Raw genomic sequence first — 26902 nt, forward strand, 5'->3', positions numbered from 1 at the left:
CAATGAACAAAGAAAAAGACACCAGGCTGGAGAGATTGCCCAGCCCAGAAAGTCCTTGCAGGACAAGCATGAGACCACCAAAGTTCACCTCCCAGAACTTACTGTACAAGCCAGCTGGGTGTGGACCTGCCTGTTTTCCCAGAGGTAGGAGACAGAGACAAAGACATCCCTCAATAAGCTGGCGACCAGACTAATAAGTCAAATGATAAGCTCCAGATCAGTAAGAAACCGTGCCCTGATAATAAGGTGAGAAATGATTAAGAAAGACACCCAGTGTTAGTCTTGGGCCTACATATACACCTATTCACACATGTACCCACACCCACAAACAAACATACACACACACATCTCTCACACATATATGTAAATAGAATTTTTAAATAGCAAAATATGTATAGTGCTGAAGAACATTATGAAAGAATAGACATTTTCTTTTTTTAAGATTTTATTTGTTTTTATTTGATGTGTATGACTGTTTTGCTTGCATGTAAATGTATGTACCACATATATGCAGTGCCTATGAAGGCCAGAAGAGAGCGTTGAGTGCCCTGGAACTGGAATTAGAGTTGTGTGCTACCATGCTGCTGCTGGAATCTGAACCTGGTTCTTCTACAAGCTCAACAAATTCTTTTAACCACTGAGCCCCCTCTCTAGCCCCATGCGTTTTCATCTGATACGGATTTGGGGTACCAGTTGCTAATGCCTCATTATGTTTTAAATATGCTTATCCTTTGCACCAGTTCTCCTTAAACTTATATACGTGCACAAAAGTATATGTGCCAGGATGTTCTTGTGCAATAGTAGAAAATTAGAGAGATGATAGAACAAGGTAAATTATGTAGCCAACCCATGACAATAAACAGCTACAACCAGAGCATTATCAGTGTCGCTTCCTCTGTGTAGATAGTGTGGCTAACAGGAACAGTCAGCTAAGCAGTGGTTTCCTTACTGATGTCAAGTTCCTTATGTCCAGTCACACATTCTTTTTTATCTCCATGTGCCCTGGAAACAGTTGATGGCCATGGACTGTACACTGAAATAGTGGTGATCCAGCAGATTTAAGAAAGAGACTTAGGGTAATGCTTTAACTTAAAAATAAATATTCCAATTGTGGGCTGGAGAAATGACTTAGTGGTTAAGAGCTTTTTTTTTTTTTTTTTTTTTTTTTTTTTGCTTTTACAGAGGGCCAGGGTTCTCTTCCCAGCACACATGCAGTGGTTATAACTCCAGTTCCAACGATTACAAGCCCTCTTCTGACTTCTGTGGGCTTCTGCATGCCTAGGTGCATATACATCCATGCTAGCACATGCACATACACGTGAAAATAATAAACACACAGGTGAATAACAAAATGTCCTAATTGGATAACATACCTGTAATGCCATCACTCATGTAAATGAGGAAGGAGATTAGTAACTTAAAGGCCAGCATAGGCTTCCTAGCAAGACTCTGTCTCAAAAATAAAAATAAGGGCTAGTGAGATGGCCCGTGAGTAAAGGCACCTTCAACCAAGCCTCACAGCCTGGGTGTGATCCCATCACCCACACAGTGGAAGGAGATATCCACCTCTGAAAACTGTCCTCCAACCTCCACATGTGTACCATGGCACATTTACACATACATATACACACACAAAGTAAATGAATAAAAGTGTAACAAAATAAAAACATTCTAATTAATTCAGTCATTTAAACAATTAAAATGCTCTGTCTTGAAATAACATTGTTTTCTTTGTAGTTACCTCCGACGAGGTGAAAGTCATTGGTGGATGAAAGGTTCAACTCCCACGCAGATCTCAGAGATCATCATTAAGCTTATCAAGGATATGGCTGCAGTAAGTTCCCCTGCTCCCGATGACAACAGCAGTGAGCTAAGCAGGAGTCTGACTGACACAGAAAACAGCTTACTCTGATAAATCAAGAAAAGTACATGATTAGTGTTTAAAGCTTTATTTAAAGACTAGAGTGCTCACCGCTGTGCCTTTGGTCTTGTCAGTGGATGGTAAATTTGTCATTAAAGTGTGTTCATTTCAAACTCCTAGTTAATTTACCTGATAATTTAGGTAAGTTTTCCAGGACCTTAAAACATAAAATAAAATGCATTCTTCCTAACTTAAGAAAGAACCTGTGTTGAAAATCCAAAAATGAATAGGGAAGATTCCTGGAAGTAGAAGTTTCTCATCCTCTTCAGTTCTCGAGTTTTTAAGTTTTTATATTTCTTTACTTATGTCCTGTACCCACTATCTTAAGGTATTGGCTTTGGGGGAAAATCTGGTTTGTAAGGAACAGGGACTTACTCCACTGAGTGCTGGCTCCCATAAGGTCACTTGGCTCACATTTCACTATGTCATTAGGAGACATCCTGAGGAGGAGACATAGGGAACAAAAGGCATTTTAAAGGAGAATGCACTAATTGCCCATTAACAAATTGACTGCATGTATTATGAGATTCTGTGGAAAAGTTGAAGTTCTATTATTTTTCTTAACTGTGGACATTTTCTTAGGCTTCATAGCAAATGGTCATTTTCCAGGAAGTCTGTTGAATGAAAATGCTTAAAAATGTTTTGAACACCTGAATTCTGTAATGAAGTATTGGTGCTCATTAAAAATCTGTATAACTGTGGCTAGAAAGTTGGCTCAACAGTTGAGCGCACTGGCTGCTCTTGCAGAGGACCTGGGTTCAGGTCCTAGTGCCCAGGTGATGGCTCACAACTGCCTGTCATTCCAGCTTCAGGGGAATGAACATCCTTACTGGCTTCCACACACACAGTACACATACATACATGCAAGCAAACATTCATACACATAAAATAAAAAGTAAATGAATGTTTAAAAGTATTTTTTTAATTACAAGTATATGAAGGGATTGTACACAGAAGTACAGTTCCCTGGAGAGACTAGAAGAAGTTGTGAGATCTCCTGGAACTAGAGTTACAGGCTGTGAGCTGCCTGACATGGGTTATTGGGATTCGAACTCAGGTCCTCTGGGAGAGCAGCACTCAAGTCATAACCACCGAGACATCTTGACTACCCCCCAAAATGAATAAATCTTTTTTTAACACTGAAAAAAATCTACATAGCTGTGCACAGGGTCCTGGGTTGGATTTCCAGCACTGAGAAGAAAGAAATATAGTCCAAATAAAAGCACTCATAGATTGAACCTATGTATACTCTTAGGTTCTAGAAATAGCATTGAGAGTAATTGATTTAGTAATTATTAGGTATATATGTTTCATGATAAATACCAAGGTTTTTATAGCCAAAAATTCCAAGCATAGAAACCTTATTTGTCCCTCTTATTTTTATCCAAATACGAAATAAAGTGTTTTGAGCACTACAGGAAAACAGTGTTGAGGCTTTAAATTTTTATTCACTTTAAAATCATTAAAATAGAGATTAGCAATTGAATTTTCTTAAGACTGTAAAGGACTTATAGTTTGTGCCCCTCTCTAGAAGCTCATGGTCTTGCTATAAGTATTCTCTTTGGTGAGAGGTGTTAATTTAGAGAAAAGAATTTGGTGTGATGACACAATTCTGGGTAATTAATAAGATACTCTGTCCTACTCAATAGGGTCACCTGTCAGAAGCTTGGTCCCGAGTGACAAAAAATGCTATTGCAGAGACCATCATTGCCTTGACCAAGATGGAAGAAGAATTTAGGTCTCCAGTGAGGTGTATTGCAACAACTAGAGTGAGTTTTTATCATTTTAAATTTGGTCTATATCATTATGTGTGTGTAATCAATAAGTCAACGTTGTCCACATTTATAGTTAAATAGGTATTCATCAAAAGTGTTATGTTTTAAATGTGGTATAATCACTGCTCACTATGGCACTTTTGTCAACTTTTGTTATTATTTAGGAAGCTGAGACTATACTGATTAGGAAAGTCTAAGTGATGCTGTGTATATCATCTTTCTACTGACCTATTTACCGTAGCTTACCTCAGTAAATGGAGTAGTAGTGCTGTACTGTGACAGACTGATGATCCTTGAGAGACAAGACTCCCTCCTGCACAGTTATTTCTAATGAAAAGCTCTAGCTCAGCTTCTAGGTTTGTATGCTTTGTTTTTACAAGACAGCACTTGGGCTTGGAGAAAGGGCTCAGCAGTTAGAGCACTTGTTACTCTTGCAGAGGATCGAGTTCGGTTCCCATCGTCTGTCTACGTGGTGGCTCACAACTCTTGTAACTGCATTTCTGGGGGATCTGACACCCACTCCTTACCTCCACAGACATACAAGTGGTGTACATATATATACATTGCCAGCAAAATACTCATGCACATAAAATAAATAAGTCTAAAATTTTTTTAAAATAATACATGCCTATTTTAGGTGGGGTTGAATTTCTGAGGAAATAGGATTACATTCTTTAAATGAGACATCTAATTTTTAACATACAAGATTTTATGAGCCATATAATTCCAAAGGTGATTTAAGATCGTAGAGGGCAGTGTGACATCATTAGGAACAGTTCACACTAATAGAAATCTTTGAGATTAACTCTCCGAAGTCTGTAAAAAAAGATGTTATGTTTCGTTAGAACAGAGAAAGCTGGTTTATATGTTAGCATGCTAATGAGTGTGACACTTAAACAATGTTTACAGTTACCCCCCTTCTACCACTCATGGATTCTTTCATTCTGCATTTCCTTTTCACTTATATAGATTATCTTTTTTTTGTTTTTTTTTTTCAATTTTTCATTAATGATTGAATATATCATTCTATATAAAGCTAAAATTCACTCTTTATATGCCTCAGAAATCTTAAAATGTTTCATATGCATGTGTCTGTGTGTTGCATGTTTGTACATGTGTATGATGATCTGTGTGCATGTTTGAGTGTGCATGTTCATTTGTGTGATTACAGGTGCTTGTGTGCCTATGGCACATGTGTGGAGGTCAGGACAGCCTCAGGTATTGTTGGAGACAGAGTCACTTGATTGTTTCCTGCTGCAGACAGCAGGCTGGCTTGCCACAAGGCTGCTGGTACTCCCTGGTCTCTGCATCTCGCCTTGCACAGGAGCACTGGGATTACAGACGTGCACTTCCTCATGCCCTGCTTTACCTGAGGTCGAACAGCATGAACTCAGGTTCTCACCTTTGCATAGCCATCTGTCCCGCCACCTCAGATTTTCTTTCTAAAGATTGTCAGACATTAATTTATGGCAAAGTGTACAAAGTAGGCACTTTGAGACAACAGAAACTTCTGAAGAACTGTTATTATGTGGAAAAACTTAATATGTACCCAGCTACTTATGGAACTGCAAAACTAAATAGCTACATTGGGAATATAGAGCTTTAGATAGATAAGTAGCTGGAAAAATACATGGTAGACATGTACAGCAAATATTACTCCTGTGAATGATTGATTTTCATCCATCATTGTTAAAGGACAGTTTCATGTCAGGTAGAAAACAGCGGTTCTGTGTAGAAATAACCCTTTGCTCAGCTGGTGTCCACTGGGTGCATGGCACATTTGCAGCAACATCAGGAAGATGCAGGTGCTCCTGAGTATCTCTGCATTCCCAGACGGAGCCAGCATTTATTTGGCTGTTATCTGTGTCAGACAGTGAGTACTTCCTAAGTGTGTTCCCATACATCATCTGTAATACAGCAGCCTTTCTCCTACAGCTCTGGCTTGCTCTCGCATCGCTGTGTGTTCTTGATCAGGACCACGTGGATCGCCTGTCATCAGGAAGGTGGATGGGAAAAGATGGGCAACAGAAACAAATGGTAAGGTCAGGATTGTTCGTAAGTACTTTGTTTCTTTATAGTTAGTGTTAGTTTGTAGGGAAAGCAGCAGATCAAACTCTTGAAAACATATCCAGTTTGACCAAGTTCACCTCATAAATGTACTTTACACTTTAGAAAATCTACGGCTTGTATTTGACTATATAAAAAACTCCCTCCTCTGATTGATGTTTATATCAACAAAATTTGAGGCCTGACTGATTTGTTCTAAAATGTGATTATTCTTGGTACTAAAAGAAGAAAAACAGTAAGAGGAACAATGTGACATACCCTCTTTGTAACTCGAGGAGGCTTTATGAATAAATAGCTTTAGTCATTTCAGAGGGGGCATGATGTCAGCCCTCTCAACATTTTCTGATAAATATTTAAGTTTTTGTAATAAACTGTACTCATTTATCATTCAGGGGATTTGGATATGTAACTGGGAGACCAGTAAGTCACTAAATAAAGTGTTACATCTTCCTTTTAACCATTGATACCACATGCACATTAATCTTATTGGATAGTTTGGAGACATTTTGATAGCTCAGTATATACCTGCAATAGTTCTGTTTAACACTGAAATTCTAAAAGTATTACAGATTTTAGAGTACAGTCTCTCAGTATCATAAATATTTGTCTGAGGTTTTCTGTAAGTCTAATGTAGCATGTGAAACGATCTTACTGCAGCCTATGTGTGATAACCATGATGATGGTGAAACTGCAGCTATCATCCTATGCAACATCTGTGGGAACTTATGTACTGACTGTGACAGATTCCTTCATCTGCACCGACGGACTAAAACTCATCAGAGACAGGTGGGGTTTCTGTCTTCACACCCAGATAAGTATCTGGGACGGGAAAAGAATTCTGAAGTAATGTAGGAATGAACTAGGGGGGATGGGCACTGGAATTTGTGGCCTTATTTGAGCTCTCAGTTGTCTTGTCTATTAACTATAAACTGAGCAAATGCTTAACTTTCCCAAGACTTAGTTGGCACTCTAATTTATAAACCTGGAGCTGTTGTGAAGACTGAAGAGAGCACTGGAGAGGTCTAGAACTTCTTACAGTGCTTTATAAAGTAAGCCATTGTTGTCGAATGATTAGGTTTGTGCTTCTACTCAGAAACACAAACACCTTTATCCCTTTTCTGTAATGGAACAACAGGTCTTCAAAGAAGAAGAAGAAGCTATAAAGGTTGACCTTCATGAAGGCTGTGGTAGAACAAAACTGTTTTGGTTGATGGCATTAGCCGATTCTAAAACAATGAAGGCAATGGTGGAATTCCGAGAACACACAGGTAAAAGAGAATTAAATGTTGAGTCATAACTTGAAAGGGGGAGGAAGAACCATGTCTACAATTGTATAATGTTAGATACTTAATGATGGCATTTGACCACGTATGTTTGGTAGACACGGTCATCTATGTTAGAAAGAGTATCAGACTATAAGTCAAGAAATCCCATTTGTCACGAACCTGCCATGTAAGTGTCTTAACTGTTCCATGGCCTCATGAAGAGATACCATGACCAAGACAACTCTTATAAAAGAAAACATTTAATTTGGGGTTTACTTACAGTTTCAGAGGTTAGTTCATTATCATCATGTGGGGAGCATGTTGGCACAAATGATGCTGGAGAAGTAGCAGAGAGCTTTTCATCCTGATCCTCAAGCAGGCAGGCAGAGAGAAACCAGGCCTGGTGTGGGCTTTTGAAACCTCAAAGCCCACCCCCAGTGACATACTTCATCCAACAAGGCCACTCCTCCTAATCCTTCTAACCCTACGGTTCCGCTCCCTGGTGAAGCATTCAAATGTGTGAGCCTATGGGGACCATCATATTCAAACCACCACAGGGACTTTGGGCAGTCCATTAACCTCTGTAGAATCATTGTTTTTTTGGTTTTTCGAGACAGGGTTTCTCTGTGTAGCTTTGTGCCTTTCCTGGATCTCGCTATCACCAGGCTGGCCTCGAACTCACAAAGAACTGCCTGCCTCTGCCTCCCGAGTGCTGGGACTAAAGTGTGGCACCACCGCCAGGCTAGAATCATTGTCTTATACTACTTAAATATTTGTAAGTGAGCCTCCCACATTAATGAAGAGTGTAAAAGTGAATGTGCTACTCTGGATACCATGTCTGTGTCACTAATACCTGTCTTAACTGTAAAGCCCTATGATTTTGTGACACTTCTTAGGGTCTTAAACATTTAGTGCTTCTCGGGGCTTTCTGAATAGTTCTGTTGTAATAATAAAGATGACTAGGCAATGCTTTAAGCAATACTTTCTATGTGTCTAGTACATATACATATACAGTTTTGATTCCACTTTTGTTTTTGTTTTTTGGTTTCGTTTGGTTTTGGGTTTTGGTTTTTTTGAGACAGGGTTTCTCTGTGCAACAACCCTGCCTGCCCTAGAATTCTCTCTGTTGACCAGACTCACAGAGATCCACCTGCTTTTGCCTCCTGGGTACTGGGATTAAAGACATGCACTACTGCCTGGCTTCATTCTAATTTTTCATAAAATAAAATCTTACATATTACAAGCTTAATGTTACAACAAAACATGAAAATTTGTGGGTTTTAGCCCAGCTGCTGTCCGCCACTTGTCCCACTGACCCAAATTTCTCTTGTTGGCCTTGGGCATAAATCTGAATAAATAAACTATGTGAAGGTGCCATTCATACTACCACATGAGCCTTTTCTCAAAACTGGTTTGTTTTTCTCTAATAATCTGTCAGTTCTCTACATTAATAAATGTTATGTCAAACCATCTTTGATGATATAAATGCTACTTTTCTTTTCCAAGTATGTTCTGCAGTCATTTCTGGAATCAGTGTGTGCCTATATGTGAAAATAATCAAGGCCTTTGTTTTGAGGAATTTTTACCCTTCTTTAAATATCTCAACATATTTAAATTTTTTTCAAAATTGCAGTGTTTCTTGGGTAGATACTTTCTGTTTTTCAGGTTTTATAATCTAGTCAGATTTTGTACTGTCATGTAATTTTGTTATATAAAAATACTAAAAAATTCTCTTTATTCTATGTACTTTAATTTTTTTAATTAGAATGTTTGTCTAGTGTTGTGCATTTTGAGTGAGGGATTGCCAGATCTGCTCAGTCTACTAACTTGCCTAGATATATAGTCTGTTTCTTCTGCTAAAAAGGTATAAACCTATCAAGTTTATTTTGTTAGATGTATCTTTAGTTTCTTAGCCCTTCGGTGATTATTTACTTTATATTTGAGGTAGCTTACAGCCTTTAGTAACTGAAAGAAATCCAGTTTTCTATTTCAAAATTAGCTGTATTGCAATATAAAAAACATGCCTTTATGGAAGATTTTTCTTCTGCTTGAACCTAGGCAAACCCACCACAAGTAGTTCAGAAGCATGCCGATTCTGTGGGTCCCGGAGTGGAACAGAGTTATCTGCTGTGGGCAGTGTTTGTTCTGATGCAGACTGCCAGGTAGGTAGCTAGTGAGCAGTTAGGCCATCCCAGGAAGGAAGAGCATATGGTCTCACAAAGCATCTTTATGTATTGTAAGTAGGGTTGTAGTTCTGCCTCAGTGCAGTTTTCTTTTGTCACATCCTAAAGGTGACCTTTCGTGTTGCTTACTCATCACCATCCTAAAGTATTTAATTTTGTTCTGGAAACAGTTAAGGTATCTAATCACATGGGGCAGAAGAGATGACTTAGTGGCTAAGAGCACCTGCTACTCTTGTAGAGGACCCAGGCTTGATTCCCAGCACAGGCCTCCTCCATAGGCAAACACACACACAACACACATGCACAGATGGCAGGCACATGCACATACACACATAAGAATTTATTGTATATCTGACCAGAGTTCCTTTGCTCATTTATTTTCCTAAAGTAAACTTCTAGTATCTGAGAGTTTTTAGATCCTGAATAAATATGCTCTGGATTGGATGGTATTCAGATTGTGAGAGATAAGTAATTTTTTGTTTATGTTTTTTTAACCCCTGTTTTGACAAAAGAGACTGGTGACTAGGAGAGTTTTACATCAGAACTTTATACTTCATGCTTATGTATGACTCCAAATCAGCTAAAGTCATAGTTCACTTGTTATTAGCGCCTTAATATGTAATCAAATCCTTTAATTATATTAAAAGAAAAACTCTGTTAATCCTAGTTTATAGTCAAAGCATAGAATAATCATTGTTATTTTGTTCTAATAGGTATTTCTCGTAAAGTAGTACATGCCCTTTTTAATCATTGTAAAACCATTGCAATTCGTCTTCAATAGGAATATGCTAAGATAGCCTGTAGTAAGACACATCCTTGTGGACATCCATGTGGAGGTGTTAAAAATGAAGAACATTGTTTGCCCTGTCTGCACGGCTGTGATAAAAATGCTACCACACTGAAGCAAGATGCTGACGACATGTGCATGATCTGCTTCACTGAAGCCCTTTCTGCAGCACCGGCCATTCAGGTTGCCTCAGCTTTTAAGTGTGCCTAGATTTTAACAGGACAACATATAAACATATTTCTTAAATATAAAGATGATTGGAACTTCCTTTAGTTTGCCAAGGAAAATTTCCTGTTAATATATATTCATTGATATATGTTATTTCATGTTCTGTTTCCATTCTGCAGGTCCACCTATTACTTGGTGATTTTTATGAACCTGTGTATAAAGTGATATGAAGGGGGAAATGATTAGTTTCAAGTAGCTAAGCTCGTCTTAATTTCTGAAATACACAATATGTCATAGTATATGTACCTAATCTGTATGTAGTGATATATAATTCAGTACATAATAGAGGTTAGCAGTATATTGGCTAAATAAGAGTTTTAATTTTGACATTTATGTGTATTTTCAATTTTTATAATTGATTCTAAGATAATGAATAGTCTCAACAAAATTTTAAGTCATTAAATCGGTGTCTTTCATCTACATGATAGCTAATTAGTTTCACATTTCCCTGACCTAGCCTACTTTACATATGTAGTTCTTATATAAGTGGCATTAATGCATGATTAGAAATAATTATAAGTTGAAAACCTAGTCAATAGTGTCCCATGAGCTGGGCGGTGGTGGCGCACGCCTTTAATCCCAGCACTCGGGAGGCAGAGCCAGGTGGATCTCTGTGAGTTCGAGGCCAACCTGGGCTACCAAGTGAGTCCCAGGAAAGGCGCAAAGCTACACAGAGAAACCCTGTCTCGAAAAACCAAAAAAAAAAAAAAAAAAAAAAAAAAAAAAAAAAAAAAAAAAAAAAATAGTGTCCCATGAATAATTTTTAGAAGTCCTAAGATCTCTCGGTACTAAAGTGCCTCCTTCACATAGCTCTCCCACACTGAAGAGTCTCCGGTTACTTGAGTGCTGTGCTCACGTCCTTCTTGTTTCTTCTTTAAGCTGGACTGCAGTCATGTATTCCACTTACAGTGCTGTCGGCGGGTTTTGGAAAACAGATGGCTTGGGCCAAGGATAACATTTGGATTCATATCATGTCCCATTTGCAAGGTGTGGAAGGAACCTGAACCTGCTTACCTATGTTTTATTTCTTTTTATCTTTGCTTTTATCTCAGGTAGCTACCAGGATCTCCTAGTGTCCTTTCCTGTTCCTATTTCCTGTCCCCTAGCCTCTGTTAGTTTCTGTCCTCATCCAAATTGAACCTGAAATAGTATAAGATCTCCCTAGAGTAGTTATGGGTTATTAGAGATATACCTCAGTAGTAGACTGTTTTCTTATCATTTAGACCTCCGTGGGAGGGAACACAGTTATTGTCACCACATTATCAAGTAAAAGCTGCCTAAATTGAATTAAACATATGATACATGATAGGAGAAATGTTATTTTAAGCATCGTTGTGTATTAGTGGTGGATGCATCACTGTTTAGACCTACTGAGAGTTATGTCATATGACATGGCTATGAGTGACTAACAGAGAAAGGACCCTCTGGTGCTTGTAGGGCCTGAGATCTGCTATAAAAAAAAAAAAATGAACTACTGACATTTAGTACCTTTAGAACAGATGCTTTTAGAACTAGTTAAAATAAAAACATTTCTCTGGCATTACAACACATTTCTATAAAGCAGTAAGTGAAGTAGGGAATTGCGTAGGCAACCTAATAATGATTAATAAAACACCTTTGTTAAAGAATGTAACAGTGTCTTCTCCATGTATCTTGTTTTGTTATGTACAAGCTGTTGTAATGGACTTAGTATGAAAAAACTTACCGTAATCATTGCTTAATTAGACTAAGGAATATTAAAAAATTACAGTATTTCATTCTCCCTTCTCATGGGGCCATGGAACAGTCATGTTTAGGAGTCTGGAAAAGGCAGAGAAGATAGTACAGAGAGTACTAGTCATCTCTAACCTGACACTCTACCCCATCTCTAAGGAGCCAGCTTGCACTCACAACCCACACATGAGGTCATGTGTCATATCGTGGCAGCAAGATAACCTTTGTTCCCAGAACAGCTAACACAGAAGGAGATAGATTTCAGTCAGGAAATACAAAGCAAAAAAATGGAAATTTTTATGCAGAGCCCTGATTCTCCCATTTTCCTTGCTCTTGGCAAAAAAGTTTTTAAGGACTTTTCAGAATTATTTTTAATTAGTGCTTTATAGACACTGTGTTTCTAACTAGTTATCTCCTGGTACAGTGGTTGACACTTGGGTGCACACTAAATGTTTGTTGAACTATTCCATAAATGCTTCTGTTAAAAATACTATTTGTATTTCAGAACAAAATTAATCACACAGTGTTAAAAGACCTGCTTGATCCAATAAAAGAGCTCTATGAAGACGTCAGAAGAAAAGCCTTAATGAGATTGGAATATGAAGGTCTACATAAGAGTGAAGCAATCACAACTCCTGGTGTCAGGTTTTATAATGATCCAGCTGGCTATGCCATGAATAGATACGCATATTATGTTTGCTACAAATGCAGAAAGGTATGCTACAAAGTAGCCTAAAGAGTTAAGCACTGGAGATTGCCCATATAATTAAGTTAAATTGTATAGTGACATCTAATTATTCTTCAAACTGAAGCTAGAAATTAGAAATGAGAAAACTTGATGCAGTGTTTCAAATTCAAGTAATTTACATAACTGGGGAGAGGGGAATACTTTTTACCTAAACAAACTTTTTCTAAAGTTTGCAGTATTTCTGTACAAAGGATACTTCCCATCGTGATGAGTCCCCTGCTGCCTGGTACAACTGGTTCTAATGCCAATCTGTGGATCTCTCTTGTTTTAGCAGCTCTCCTACTTACTAGACTGTACCTCCTTCTTTTGGGTGACCTCTGAAACATTTGTGACTTTTCCTACCCCTTACACCATTAGGACCTTCCCAATTCTTTGAGGCTTATTTACCAGACATTTGAATGTCTCACAGATACTTGAATGATGGCATCTGATACAGTAATATACATCAACCTTCACTTCCCCAATGCAAAGTCCTCTGATTCTGCCTGCAGATTTCTGAGTCTCTGTTTTCAGTTATATCTTGAGCAACTCTGTCTTCTTTTGTCACTCTAATGTCTTCCTGAGCTTTTCTGTGGTATCCCTCAACTCCATTCCTTCCCTTATAGTGCTTGCTGTTAGTAGGTTAGTATTTCTAAATCTCAGATCTATCTGGGTCATTCTTCTTTTCTAATCTTGTAGCACTATCTACCTCTACATTCTCACCTCCAATAAGAACAATATACTGAACAATATACATTTCCCCAAATTCAGCCATGATTGCTCCATCACTGATGGCCCCTATGGTAGTACACAGTTCACTTCTCTTTCTAGAATGGTCTTCTCTACCCCTGCTGCACATTTGATTTCCACTGTAGCTGTATACACACATGTGCTCCATCTGACTCTACTTCAGGATTCAGCTCCAGTTTCTCCTCCTCTGTAATGTGCTCACACTTCCCAGCATCATCATCTCTACCTACAATTTTCATTGTCTTGCATACATCCATTGTAACACTTAACCTACATTATTTTTGTTGGTTTACTTGTCTCTCTGCCCCATTTTTAAGCTCTGTAAAGACAAAGAATGTATTGTTTCCATTTCTCTATATCCAGTACTTGATGCTTAGTCAATACTATGAATACTAGATTAGAGAATGAATGAATGAATGAATGAGTGAAGGAACGATACACAGTCCTGCAGTATGATAAAGAAAATAAAAATAATGAATGGAAGGCTAAATAAATGATAGACAGGCACATGAATATACACATATATAGACAAGGAAAAACTAAGGGTATATATTTGTAAAGGCAGTATTGTTACAATTAATAAAATATCATTTATTTATGTGTGATTACTGTGCAAACATCATAAGTGAATATTGTGCTGCCATTGGGGTAACAGTCATGTGTTTGAGAAGTCAAGCCGAGTAGAAGATGTGGAAAACTGAAGCAGCTGGACTACACAAATTGGCCTGGGAGAAATGACATACTGGTAGAGCCAAATTTAGCTGACAAATGACCATCTGTAAACTCTGCATCAATGGAGCCTGTCTTCTGACCTGTTTTTCTAGGACAGAGAATAGATTTATATTGACTCATCTTATTTATTCTCATTTTTTGACTACAGACATGTAAATTGTCCCAATTTCTTGGCCTCATTTGTTTTGTGCCCTAAACAAGTAAAAATAAATTGGCCATCAGGATAATTTTATTCATTCTGGAGTTCATATTGGATATTAGTAAATTCTGAATATAGTATATGTTATAAGTATGAACAGTATTCTGAATAGAATTTATTAAGTTTCTGTTCATTTCAAAAATTATATGATCAGAAAATGCTTCAGTTGACTACGTTTGCTTCTTACTAAGCTTAGGATTTTAATTCTGTCCTAATTTATGTCAGGCACACTTTCTTATGTATTATTGTGACTTAGGAATTGATAAGCATGTTTCAAGCACTAGAAAGGAATATGTTGTTTAAGATTTAAAAATGAGGAAAAACTCCCAACTTTGCCCTGAAAAAGCATCATTTGTATTTACTTGATACATTTTTCCTCATACTTGTTTGGAATATTGTATGTTCTCTCATTATTTTCCTTTAAGAGCACAATTTTTCAGACTCCCTCCTTCTGAAAGTGTGTCTGCATTCCAAAATTAGAATAATAGATTTATTAATAAATTAGAACTAATAAATTTATTATTATAATGAATTTATTGTAAGCCAGACATAGTGGCCCACGCCTTTAATTCCAGCACTTGAGAGGCAGAGACAGGCAAATAACTGCATTTCAGGCCAGCCTGTTCTGGGAGCAAGTTCTAGGACAGCCAGGGCTACACAGAGAAAGCCTGTCTCGAAAAAACAAAAGAAAAGAATAAATGAATGACTAGCTTTATTCTTGACCCTGATTCTCCCTGCAGTCATCAGTATAGACATGTTTACCTGGCATTGTGAGGGAGTGGCTAACAGACAAGTCTTGATCTGGAGTTTACTGCAGCCACATTGTCTCCCGTGCACTAGCTTCATGTGAACATGGTTTCTCCATAGGCGTATTTTGGTGGTGAAGCTCGCTGTGATGCTGAAGCCGGACAAGGAGATGACTATGACCCCAGAGAGCTCATCTGCGGTGCCTGTTCTGATGTGTCCAGGGCTCAGGTAGGGAGAACATTTTATTAGACACTATCAAAGAGTCAGAGTTGGGCCTGGGGAGATGGCTTAGCAGTTAAGAGCATTTGCTGCTGCTCTTCCAGAGGACCCAAGTTTTATTCCTAGCACCCTCATCAGGCAGCTCACAACCTTCATTAACTCCAGCTCTGAGGGGTCAACAACCCCTAGCCTCCAAGGGCACCTGTACATCTACTCACAAACACACCTACACAGAATAAAAATAATAAAAATAAACCTTTTCGTAGTCAAAAACCTATTTTTAAAATAAGACCAATTATCCGTGACCCACACCACCCCTGCAGGTGGTGTATTCTGATATGTATCAGGATCGTACATGATTTTCCAAATTTGTTCATGTATGTTATTTCTTTTCAATATTTTCATTCTATAGTCGTCTTTCATGAAGTGATATATATATATATATATATATTTATTTGTTTGTTTGTTTGTTTGTTTGTTTGTTTGTGGGTAGAGGGAGAGGTTTGGTTTTTCAAGACAGAGTTTCTCTGTGTAACAGCCCTGGCTAGATTTGGAACTCACTCTGTAAACCAGGCTGGCCTCGAACTCACAGAGATTTGCCTACCTCTGCCTCCCAAGTGCTAGGATTAAAGGCGTGCACCAATGCCTGGCATGATACTCTATTTAAACAAGGAAAAAAAATTATTTCATTTCATAAACCTGCACTCAAACTTTTAGGCTCTCCCATCTTTAATGAAACTTTCATAGTATACCTATGAGATTCGTAGATAGTAAAATATTATTGTGCAACTTGCTAAGTGAATAAAACATTCATGAGGAAATAAGTTTGCTCATTAGTCAGATAGATTGTGTGGAAGATTAAACTTGAACTTGAAGCTTTGGTCAGATCTTTTGGGCCACACGTTTACTCATTAATTTTTTTAACCTATACCATTGTTTTTTCAATCAGCTTTCAGAGCTATATATGCTCTCAAAATATTGACTAATAAGCTATGCACTTATTAAGTCTACTATCCGTGTATTCAGCTATTGTAAGTATAGTTGAAATACCTCACTATAATCTTGTGTTTCTCTCATCTTTTCTTGTAGATGTGTCCCAAACATGGAACAGACTTTTTGGAATACAAGTGTCGCTACTGCTGTTCAGTAGCTGTCTTCTTCTGTTTTGGAACAACACACTTCTGTAATGCTTGTCATGATGATTTTCAAAGAATGACTAGCATTCCTAAGGAAGAACTCCCACACTGTCCTGCGGGTATGTTTTCAATATTTTCAGCTCACACTCATGATCTATATAGTATTGGGATTTAAACTTTCTAATGGTAGCTTTCTGAATGTGATAAAATGCTGAGGTCATGTGAAGGATGAAGCATCTCCTGAGGAACAAGAGCAATATCTACTGGGAGTTAGAAAAGTCTGCTGCCAGAGAAGGAAAAACAAGTTGTGTGAAGTTTAATGTCTTAACTTCATGGCAGAAACACGTGAAAGGATCATTTTAATTGATTTTGGGGGTGGAGGGAATTTACTGTGATACCTTTCATATACCAGCAAATACCATTGAATACAGTCTTTGTAGTTTTTATTTGGGAACAAGGTCTCAGTCAGTTTCCCAGGCTAGCCTAAACTCACTCTGTAGCCCAAGCAGAGGCCCCAATCTGCAGTCCTCCTGCCCTAGCCTCCTGACTGGTTGGGATTACAGGCCTGGCCACCAGGTCCAGTTTGTGATGTTTGGGCGGTTGGTTTTTTGCACACATCCCGGGGGGGGGGGGGGGGGGGGGGGATGCAGGGGCGGTGTTTTGGGCTTTTTGTTTGTTTATTTGTTTCCTTAAGGAGTTTTCCATAAGGTAGACAGATGATGTCGAATACCTGGAAATTGGCAGCACACTAAGTACCAGAAAGCTAGGGAAATTAAAGAGTCCACCAAGAATAAAGAAGAAATGGCTGTCCATGGAGATCAGGCTAAGGAAAAAAGAACACAAAACCCAAGAGTCTGAAAAAAAAAAATTGTAAGATGTCCAAAGCCTCATGGTCATAGGGAAGAGAATACCAGGCTTGAGAGTTAGGGGTAGAGAGAGGTAAATAAGAAGGAGAGGAGAATTTTATGTGAGCTGTGTCTGTAGTTAGTATAGATACAAGTACACAGTGACAAGATATAGTTTTGTTCCAGCTTGAAAGCACACCCTCTCACCTTTGGCTTGTACAAATGGTAGGTCCCCTAGAAATCAGTGCAGTGGCTTCCCCTCTCATCCTCATCACCCTGAAGTCCTAACTATGATATACTTAGGGGAGAACAAACAGGCAAATATCCAGGGCTCCTTACAACACTTCATGTAATAGTAAAAGTTGGTAAATAACAGTAGGGTCCAACAAGGGAGTAGGCTGATGATACCAAACACTGCCAGTTAATATTTAAAAACAGGATTTAAAAATAGGAGGTGGAGACAAAGGATGAGCCTCTTTATGCTGATCTGCTTAGATCTAAGACATAGCATAGGTGAGAAAAGCAAAGCACAGATCAGTGTTTGCACTGTGCTGCGTTTGGGAAGAAAGGGAAAAGTGGGATATAGACTCATTTATATGTGCATAAGTAAATATTGCAAAATAGACAAGAAACAAGAAAACTTTAATTGATTAACTATTGAGGAGAACTGGGGTAAAATTGTAGAGATGGGAAAGTAAATAGGTGATTATAATTAAAAACAATCCTTTAACATTTTGACTTTTAAGTCATATTAAATATATTGCCATTTGTTTGTGTGAAATAAAAATTGTTTTGCTGGTCCCCATAAAAACCCCCTCTAATTGATAGCAGACTTGGAAAGAAGTAAATTGAAAATGATATGAGAGACCAGAGTATTTAGGATGACTGTCAGTAAATGAAGATGAGAGCCTGATAATGAGGAAGACAATTGAGCTAACGTCAGCAAATGGAGTGAAGAGCAGGGAGTATCAGAGTATCTTAGTTCTGAAGGAAAGTGGAGTATTCAGTAGAAGTTGTAGGTCAAAGTCTGGAAATAAACAGGAGCCAGGAGAAAGCCCTTTATGTTTCCTGGCCTTAGGTCATGGGAGGAGCCTAGGCAACAACAATTTGAGTTGAGAAAATGTGAAGGCAAGCATAATCATCTGGGAAAATCCAAATTTTACTGATGTTGGAAATTGTATTTTCTTAAAACAAAAATGCTAAAAGTGATGTTTGCAAAGAAAGAAGTATTCCAAAGGACATAGTGGTGGGGTAGTAGCTGAGATGAGAGGTCAAGCCAGGGCAGGGCTTCCATGTGTGTGCAGATGACCAAGTCATACTATAGAGGGACTTTGTCCTTTACCCAGTTGTGATTCACAGGAGTGAGGCAGCCCAAGAGTGGAGAAGGCAAGAGGAAGGAACTAATTAATATTCATCCCCTGGGCATTTTCATATTTATTTTCTTATTTAATTTTTTCGAACCTCCAAAGTAGAGACTATTATCTCCACGTTCACAAATTGAAAGTTGAGCCTAAAGAAATTGGTGAACTGGCATAAGCTATCATAAGTGTCAACACGTAGCCTAAAGTTTGCTCACACAGCCTCACACCTTTCCCTTTGTCAGCCATTCAGAGAACTGAAATGACTAGAAGTTACAGAGTGTACAGCCATACCAGTAGAGAAGATAGCCATATGCAGTGTGCTTAAAAGGATGGAGGAGCAATTCTGTACCACCCTCAGCTCTATTCATGGTCCCATCTAATATGTGGATGAGGACAGGAGTAGAGATGAGGAGCTGAAGTAGACTGTCACAGTCTTTTTAGAGTCTCTACCAAATGTCATGAATTCACAAGTTTACTAGTAAGTGTATCTGTCACCATTCTGGAGTCGGGCAAGTCTGACTTCAAGATTCTGGCAAGGTGCTTAGTGTCTAGCATGCTTACTCTCTTGTTTCTAGTCAGTGCCTTCTTGCTGTGCTCTTCAGGGACAGAAGGCCTCCCAGGTCCACTCACTTACAATGATTCCGTTCCTATTATGTGCTCCACCCTCTTGACTCAGTCACGTCCCAAGGGCCCACCTCCTAATGCCATCACATTGGTGATTATGTTTCAAGCTATGAATTTGGGGGCCATCAGAATATTCAGGCTATAATACAATTCCCATATGTCCATTCCTAAAGATTTTATTACCTTGGTGCCAGGATATTTAATGTTCATACCACCATGTAAATAAAATATTGCTGTGTCCATCTAATGAGTGACAGAGATCTAGGAATAAAGATAATTAAGTTAATTGCACCTCAGTCTCTTTATACAAAAAATGGTGGTAATAGGGTTGGATTGCTGTGATGAGAAAATTAAAAGGACAGTGCCTCCATGGTAAACACTAGAGTGCTTTCAGATGTTTTACTTCATTTGATTTGTTTTTACTTTTACTGTTACTATTTCTCACCATAGTGTCAGGTAATGTTTGAGCTCCTTGAAAATACAGGTCATATACTGTTCTTCTCTCAAGCCTAAGTACCTGTCAACACTGTTCATACACTTAGGCAGTGAATGATTATGAAGTAAATGACCCCTTATCTTGTGGAAACCCAATCACTGCAGTAAGCAGAAGCTACCACAGATGGTATCATTGCCTTCACTAGATCTACAGTGTTGTTTGATATAGGAGGTCTGCTCCAGTTTATGATATATGACAAACAGAATCAACTCATTATCCAGCATCTGGTGCCCTCCCTTGTTGACCCATCCTGGACCTGTGCCTATATTTGTTCAAAGTCGTATAACTGCTCTGGTCACTGTCATCTCAGACCATTGCCCAAGCCAGCAACTGGTTTTTCCTCTGAGATTAGCTGTCTTCACATACCTACACCCATGCCTTGCCCTCTTCTTACAAGATCAATCTGTCATTGTTCGGTAATGGTAATACTCGCTAACATTAATCACATACTTATACCATACCATACTATTTATTTATAATACATTTTAAATTTTTTAATAGAAAAGGTCAGGTATTAGTATAAGCCTACTTGATTTCAAACTGGTGTCTTTCCCACAGTGTTTCTTTCCAGATTACTACAGTCTGTTATTGTAATGTTCATGTTTTTAAACTCATCTTGACTTTGCTACTAATCTCTCTTCAGACACTTTTAACAAATGACACTCACTACCAGTCTTCCCATTTTGCCAGTGTACAAATTTTTCTTCAGTGAATGTAGATGTGAATATGGTTTATTTATATTTATGTTTGATTGCACTTGTAAAAAAAACTTCCCCCACAAAAATGTCCTGTTTTCCCACGCAGAATAATTTTCTGCTAAGTTAAGATGAGAGATTCTTGTGATCACTTTTGCTCATGGCTCCTTGCTTTAAAATGAATTATCCATCTTATCTACCAGTAAAAAAAGCTTTGTAGCTCAGTGTCCTCTGGGTAGGATGTTCTGGGTCAGGGCCATTTCACTTACTATTATCTCGTATAGATACATGATCTCTCATGCTGTCGTTTTCATGGTGAACATATTTGTGGTAAGAAAAATTATTAGTTTATCCATAGTCATGTTAGTTCTTTTAATAACTTGATTTTTACTCATATGACATTTATATGGGTGTGTTTTAAAATTACATTCCTTTACCTCCTTCAAAATGTATACAGGTCCCAAAGGCAAACAACTAGAAGGAACTGAATGTCCACTCCACGTTGTTCATCCACCCACTGGGGAAGAGTTTGCTCTGGGGTGTGGAGTGTGCAGAAATGCTCACACTTTTTAGAACATTCAGATTCTTTGTCTACAGAGAGAATAGTTGCCTTCATCCACTGGGAGGACGCAGTGAAGTTTACGCTCTGCTCAGGATAAGAACGGGACCATTTTACATCCGTGAAAATGAACCATTGACAGTGCAAGAATGATGCCAAATACAGTGTACATAATTCTTGCTATGGAACCTTTCCCTGTTATTTTGGTTTATCTTCTTTTGAACCAAGATATGAAACTTGTGAGGTGTTTGCATGTGGCCATTTCCGTCACTGGCCTGTGAAGCATTGGACATTTATAGATAATTGATACAAAAGGATCACCATACTCATGAACTAAGAATGACGCTGGCTTTCGAGCAAAAAGAGAAAAATAATCACTGTTTATTGTATACTGCCTTTTTGTAATCCTGTACAATTGCATCACGGGTGGGATAAAAAGAGGAATATTCTGGTTTATTTCCTAGACTGTTATTTAAAAAAAAAATTGTGTTAGTAAGGCCTATAAATGTAATAAGTATCACACTGTATATAAAGCTATCAATGTTTGTCCTGTATAAGAATGAACTAAATTACAAAAGCAGTTTCATTTAAACTTCTAGGTTAAGTTTGAGCCTGAAATTTTAATGAAGTGCAATACTGAGTGTGCCTCATTATCTTGCAGCTGTAAACATATTGGAATGTACATGTCAATAAAACCACTGTACATTTTTATACAGTGATAAAGTCTAATATTTGTGTAAATAATTTCTTGAAAAACAATTTAAAACCCACCTATAACACAGTCATAACTTTCCTGTGTAGGAAAATAAAAATATCAATAAAACACACTGATGGGATCTTAAACATGGGGTAGAAAAATCATGAAAATAAATACCTAAAGATGTCTTCTCATAGATACATATGCCAGAGACAGAAGGAAGCATTTAGGAAATGAGTCTGCATCTGTCTTCTTAGCCAGAAGCCTTTTTCATCTTTTATAAAATAATAAATTCACCAGTTTTTATCTTCTATAGACTCCAATGTATGTGGGCATAGCTTTACATGTATTTATTAGATAGTTACCTATTTATTTTGCTGGTGTTTGGTTGGTTGGATTTTTTTTCCATTTGAGTTATTGAAACTGTTAAATTTTCATCATAAGTCATATTTTATGTATTTCATGACACCAAGGAAAGATTTGTACCATTTTCTAAAAACTTTCCACTGTTGGAAATACGGAAGTTTGTCAATATATAAATTATTAACAAATACAATGGCATTAATTTATGTTAAGCAGCTGTGAGAAGTTTAAACAACTTTGGGCGCTGGGGAGAGAGCACAATCAGTAAAGTGCTTGCCGTGAACATGAGATCCAGAATACAAGCTTTTTAGATAGATAGATAGATAGATAGATAGATAGATAGATAGATAGATAGATAGAAGCTATATGTAGTAGCACTACCCTGTAATCTTAGCTCTGGTTACTCGGAGACGTGGAAATCCCCAGGACTTGGTGACTAGCCAGCCAACCTAGCCGCCTCAGCAAGCTCCAGGCCAATGAGAGACCTTGTCTTTAAGAAGCAAGGTAGATGGCTCCTGAGAACAGAGTTTCACCTGGCCCTGCACATACTGCATGCACACACACACACACACACACACGATAGAGGTAGACAAAAAGGGAATGCCCCTCAAAATGGGGCTTGCCCACTGTCTTAGTTAGGGTTTCTATTGCTGTGAAGGGACACCATTACCACAGCAACTCTTAAGGAAAATATAAAATTGGGGTGGCTTGCTTACAGTTCAGAGGTTTAGTCCATTATCATCATGGTGGGGAGCATGGCGGTGTGCAGGCAAACATGGTGCTGGCTACATCTTGATCAGAAGGCAACAGGAAATGGACTGAGGCACTGGGCATGACTAGGGCATATATGAAAACTCAAAGCCCACCCTCACAGTGACATACCTCCTCCAATAAGACCATAACTACTCCAACAAGACCACATCTTCTAATAGTGCCACTCCCTATGAGATGATGGGGGCCAATTACATTCAAACTACCACACCCACCATGCACAAATCCCTTGGTTCAATCCACAGAATCGCATAAAGCAGACATCGTGGTGCACGACTTAAATACAGCACTCTGGAAGTAGAGGCAGGAGGATTGTAAATTCAGGATCATCCTAGGCTACACAGCAGTTTTGAAGCCAGCATAGGATAGATGATATTCTGTCCCCAAAATGAATTTTTTTTTGGGGGGGGGGGTTTCAAGACAGGGTTTCTCCATGTAGCTTTGTGCCTTTCCTGGAACTCACTTGGTAGACCAGGCTGGCCTCGAACTCACAGAGATCCGCCTGGCTCTGCCTCCCAAGTGCTGAGATTAAAGGCATGTGCCACCACTGCCCAGCATCCAAAATGAATTTTTAATAAAAGTTGTATGTGTATTTATATGCTATCAGTTCTTGACACAAGTTACTAATAGCTATTGTCTCTGCATGCTCTAATAAAATTCATAAAAATACCCAAGCCAAAAACTTCAAAATTCATAAAAAATCATTATTGGTTGGTAATTTTTTTGGTTGTGAGAGCATAACTAAAGCCATTTAGTTATGGCTTTAGTTAGTGACATTTCAAGAAGCAGAGATGGGCTTCACAATGGAGACTAAAAGCCAGAAGGACCTGGAAAGATGTGCTGCAGACTCTAAAAGACCATAGATGCCAGTCCAGACTACTATACCCTGCAAAACTTTAAATCACCATAGATGGAGAAAATAAGATTATTCTATGATAAAGCCAAATTTAAACAATATCTGTCTACAAATCCAGCCCTATAGAATGTGTTAGAAGGAAAATTCCTACCACAGGAAGTAAACTATACCCTTTGAAAATGCAAGAAATAAATAATCTCACACCAGGAAAATCAAAAATGGGAAGAACACACAAACATCACCACCAACAACAACAAAATAACAGGAATCAATCATTGGTCTCTGTCAATATCAGTGGTCTCAATACCCACAATAAAAAGACAGACTAATGTAGTAGCCCGTTTTCAGGTTCCTTGTGGCTTTACCCAGCAGATCTGCATAGAGAGGATGATTAGGACCATGGGTGTCTGAGATGGTCTGCACATGGCTGTGCTGGGGGGAGGTATTTTGCTCCACTCCCTTGGCGTCTCTATAAATGCCCTGGGGCAGTGACAGTCGGGCCCGTTTGGAATAGATTCCAGGCCCTCTCAAGGCTATTCTTTATTTTCTATCTTTTTATCTCCACATTCTAAATCCTTCTATCTAATATTTCCTGCTGCTCGCACTCAAGAAAACTCTGGGGAACTGTGGTAATATTGTGTTCCCCAATATATTGTACACCTTAATAAACTTATCTGGGGTCAGAGAACAGAACAGCCGCTAGATAGACATACAGGCCAGAAAATGGTGGCATACACACCTTTAATCCTAGCATTCCAAAGGCAGAGATCTGTCTGGATCTCTGTGAGTTCAAAGCCACACTGGAAACAGCCAGGCAGGAAGTGATGGCAGAAAGGTTTTTAAGGCGTGAGGACCAGGAACTAGAGTCTGGTTAAGCTTTTAGGCTTTTGAGCAACAGTTCAGCTGGAATTCATTCTGGATGAGGACTCAGAGGTGTCCAGTCTGAGGAAAACAGGATCAGCTGAGGAACTGGCAAGGTGAGGAAGCTGTGGCTTGTTCTGCTTCTCTGATTTTCCAGCACTTACCCCAATACTTGGCTTTGGGTTTGTTTTTATTAGTTAGAACTTTTAAGATTCGTGCTACAGGGAACTGTGGAGTTGGTGGGTAAACACCCCCTCAGACTAACAGAATGGATTTGAAAACAGGATCCATCCTTCTGTTGCATCCAAGAAACACACCTCAACATCAAAGATAAATATCACTTGAGGATAAAAGGATGGAAAAAGATATTTTAAGCAAATGGAGCTAAAAAGTAATCTGTAATATCTAACAAAATAGACATCAAAAAAAAACTAATCAGAAGAGATAGGGAAGGACACTACATACTCATCAAAGTAAAAAAAAACTTCTAAGAGGACATTACTTTTATTAAAAATCTATGTCCCAAACACAAGGACACCCAAGTTTGTAAAAGAAACACTGTTGCAGCTTAAGTCCCATACTGACCCTCTCAACTGATAGTGGGAGACTTCAGTACACCACTCTCATAAATAGGCAGGTCATCCAGATAACAACTAAACAGAAATACTGGAGCTAACTTACATTATAAAGTAAATGGACCTAACATATTTACAGAACATTTCACCCAAACACACACAAAAAAAATACCTTCTATTATGCACCTCATGAACTTCCTCCAAAATCGGCCACATACTTGGACACAAAGCAAACAGATGCAAGAAAATTGAAGTAACTTCCTGCATCCTATCAGACCACCACAAATTAAAGCTAGATATCAACAAAACCAGAAACAATAGGAAGCTTACAAATTCATGGAAACTGAACAACTCTCTGCTGAATGAAAAATGGGTCAAGGCCGGGCGGTGGTGGCGCACGCCTTTAATCCCAGCACTCGGGAGGCAGAGCCAGGCGGATCTCTGTGAGTTCGAGGCCAGCCTGGGCTACCAAGTGAGTTCCAGGAAAAGCGCAAAGCTACACAGAGAAACCCTGTCTTGAAAAACCAAAAAAAAAAAAAAAAAAAAAAAAAAAAAAAAAAAAAAAAAGAAAAATGGGTCAAGACAAACATAAAAAAAATTGCTTTCTAGAATTCAATGAAACTGAATACATAATATAGCCAGACTTATGGGACACAATGAAAATAGCGCTAAGAGGAAAATTCATAGCACTAAGTGCCTATTTAAAAAAAAAAAAAGTGGAGAGATCTCATACTAGCAACTTAACAGCCCACCTGAATACTCTAGGACAAAAAGAAGTAAGCACACCCCAGAGGAGCAGAGGGCAAGAAATAATAAAATTGGGGGCTGAAATTAATAAGATACAAACAAAGAGAACAAAACAAAGAATCAATGAAACAAAGTTGGTCCTTGGAGAAAATCAACAAAATAGGCAAACCCTTTTCTAAACTAACTAAAAGATAGAGAATATCCAAATTAATAAAATCAGAACCAAAAAGGGGAACATAACAGACATTGAGGAAATCCACAGAATTATGAGGACATACTTTTAAAACCTGTACTCCACCAAACTGGAAAATCTAAAATGGACAATTTTCTGGATAGATACCACTTACCAAAGTTAAATGTAGTTGGATTTCTTTAGGCCACTAGCTCACAAATAATGACACAGAGACTTACTATAAATTATGAAACCTTAGCCTTAGCTTAGGCTGGTTCCACTAGCTCTTAGAACTTAAATTAACCCATTTATTTTAATCCTCATTATTTTATGTGGCTCAGTTACCTTTACTCTACTGCCCATCCTGCTTCCTCTGCATCTGGCTGGCAACTCTGCTTTTCTTCTTCCCAAAGCTCTCTGTCCCCAGAAGCCCCACTTAAACTCTTCCTGCCTAGGTAATGGCCACTCAACTCTTTATTAAACCAATCACAGTGACACATCTTCACACAATATAAAGGAATATTCCACAACAGTTAAATCAAGATCAGATAAACAACCTAAAGAGACCTATAACCCCTAGTGAAATAGAAGGAGTCATTAAAAGTCTCCCAAAAAAAAAAAAAAAAAAAAGCCCAGGGCCAGATGGTTTTAGTGCAGAATTCTACCAGACTTTCAAAGAGGAACTAATGCCAATGCTCCTCAAATTATTCCACAAAATAGAAACAGAAGGAACATTGCCAAATTCAGTTAATGAGGCTGCAGTTACCCTGATACCAAAAACACATAAAGACCCAACAAAGAAAGAGAATTACAGGCCAATTTCCCTTATGA

At 38.3% G+C, this 26902-nt stretch overlaps 1 protein-coding gene across 13 annotated transcripts in view; it reads left to right on the forward strand.

Annotated features, from left to right (window-relative positions):
* The window catches only part of Mycbp2 (MYC binding protein 2), a 251013-nt gene extending 229255 nt beyond the window's left edge, over positions 1 to 21758 (forward strand). For all 13 annotated transcript variants that reach the window (XM_059273237.1, XM_059273240.1, XM_059273238.1 and 10 more), the window contains 12 exons: positions 1738 to 1834; positions 3571 to 3690; positions 5632 to 5733; positions 6421 to 6549; positions 6899 to 7031; positions 9087 to 9190; positions 9993 to 10181; positions 11106 to 11213; positions 12445 to 12654; positions 15215 to 15322; positions 16403 to 16568; positions 20928 to 21758. In XM_059273237.1, coding sequence (XP_059129220.1) covers positions 1738 to 1834; positions 3571 to 3690; positions 5632 to 5733; positions 6421 to 6549; positions 6899 to 7031; positions 9087 to 9190; positions 9993 to 10181; positions 11106 to 11213; positions 12445 to 12654; positions 15215 to 15322; positions 16403 to 16568; positions 20928 to 21043 — 1582 coding nt within the window. In that variant the 3' untranslated portion in view covers positions 21044 to 21758. The remainder of the gene's footprint in view (positions 1 to 1737; positions 1835 to 3570; positions 3691 to 5631; positions 5734 to 6420; positions 6550 to 6898; positions 7032 to 9086; positions 9191 to 9992; positions 10182 to 11105; positions 11214 to 12444; positions 12655 to 15214; positions 15323 to 16402; positions 16569 to 20927) is intronic.
* Positions 21759 to 26902: the final 5144 nt, after the last annotated feature.

This window comes from Peromyscus eremicus, chromosome 9 (genome assembly GCF_949786415.1).
Source record: "Peromyscus eremicus chromosome 9, PerEre_H2_v1, whole genome shotgun sequence".
Lineage (NCBI taxonomy): Eukaryota > Metazoa > Chordata > Mammalia > Rodentia > Cricetidae > Peromyscus > Peromyscus eremicus.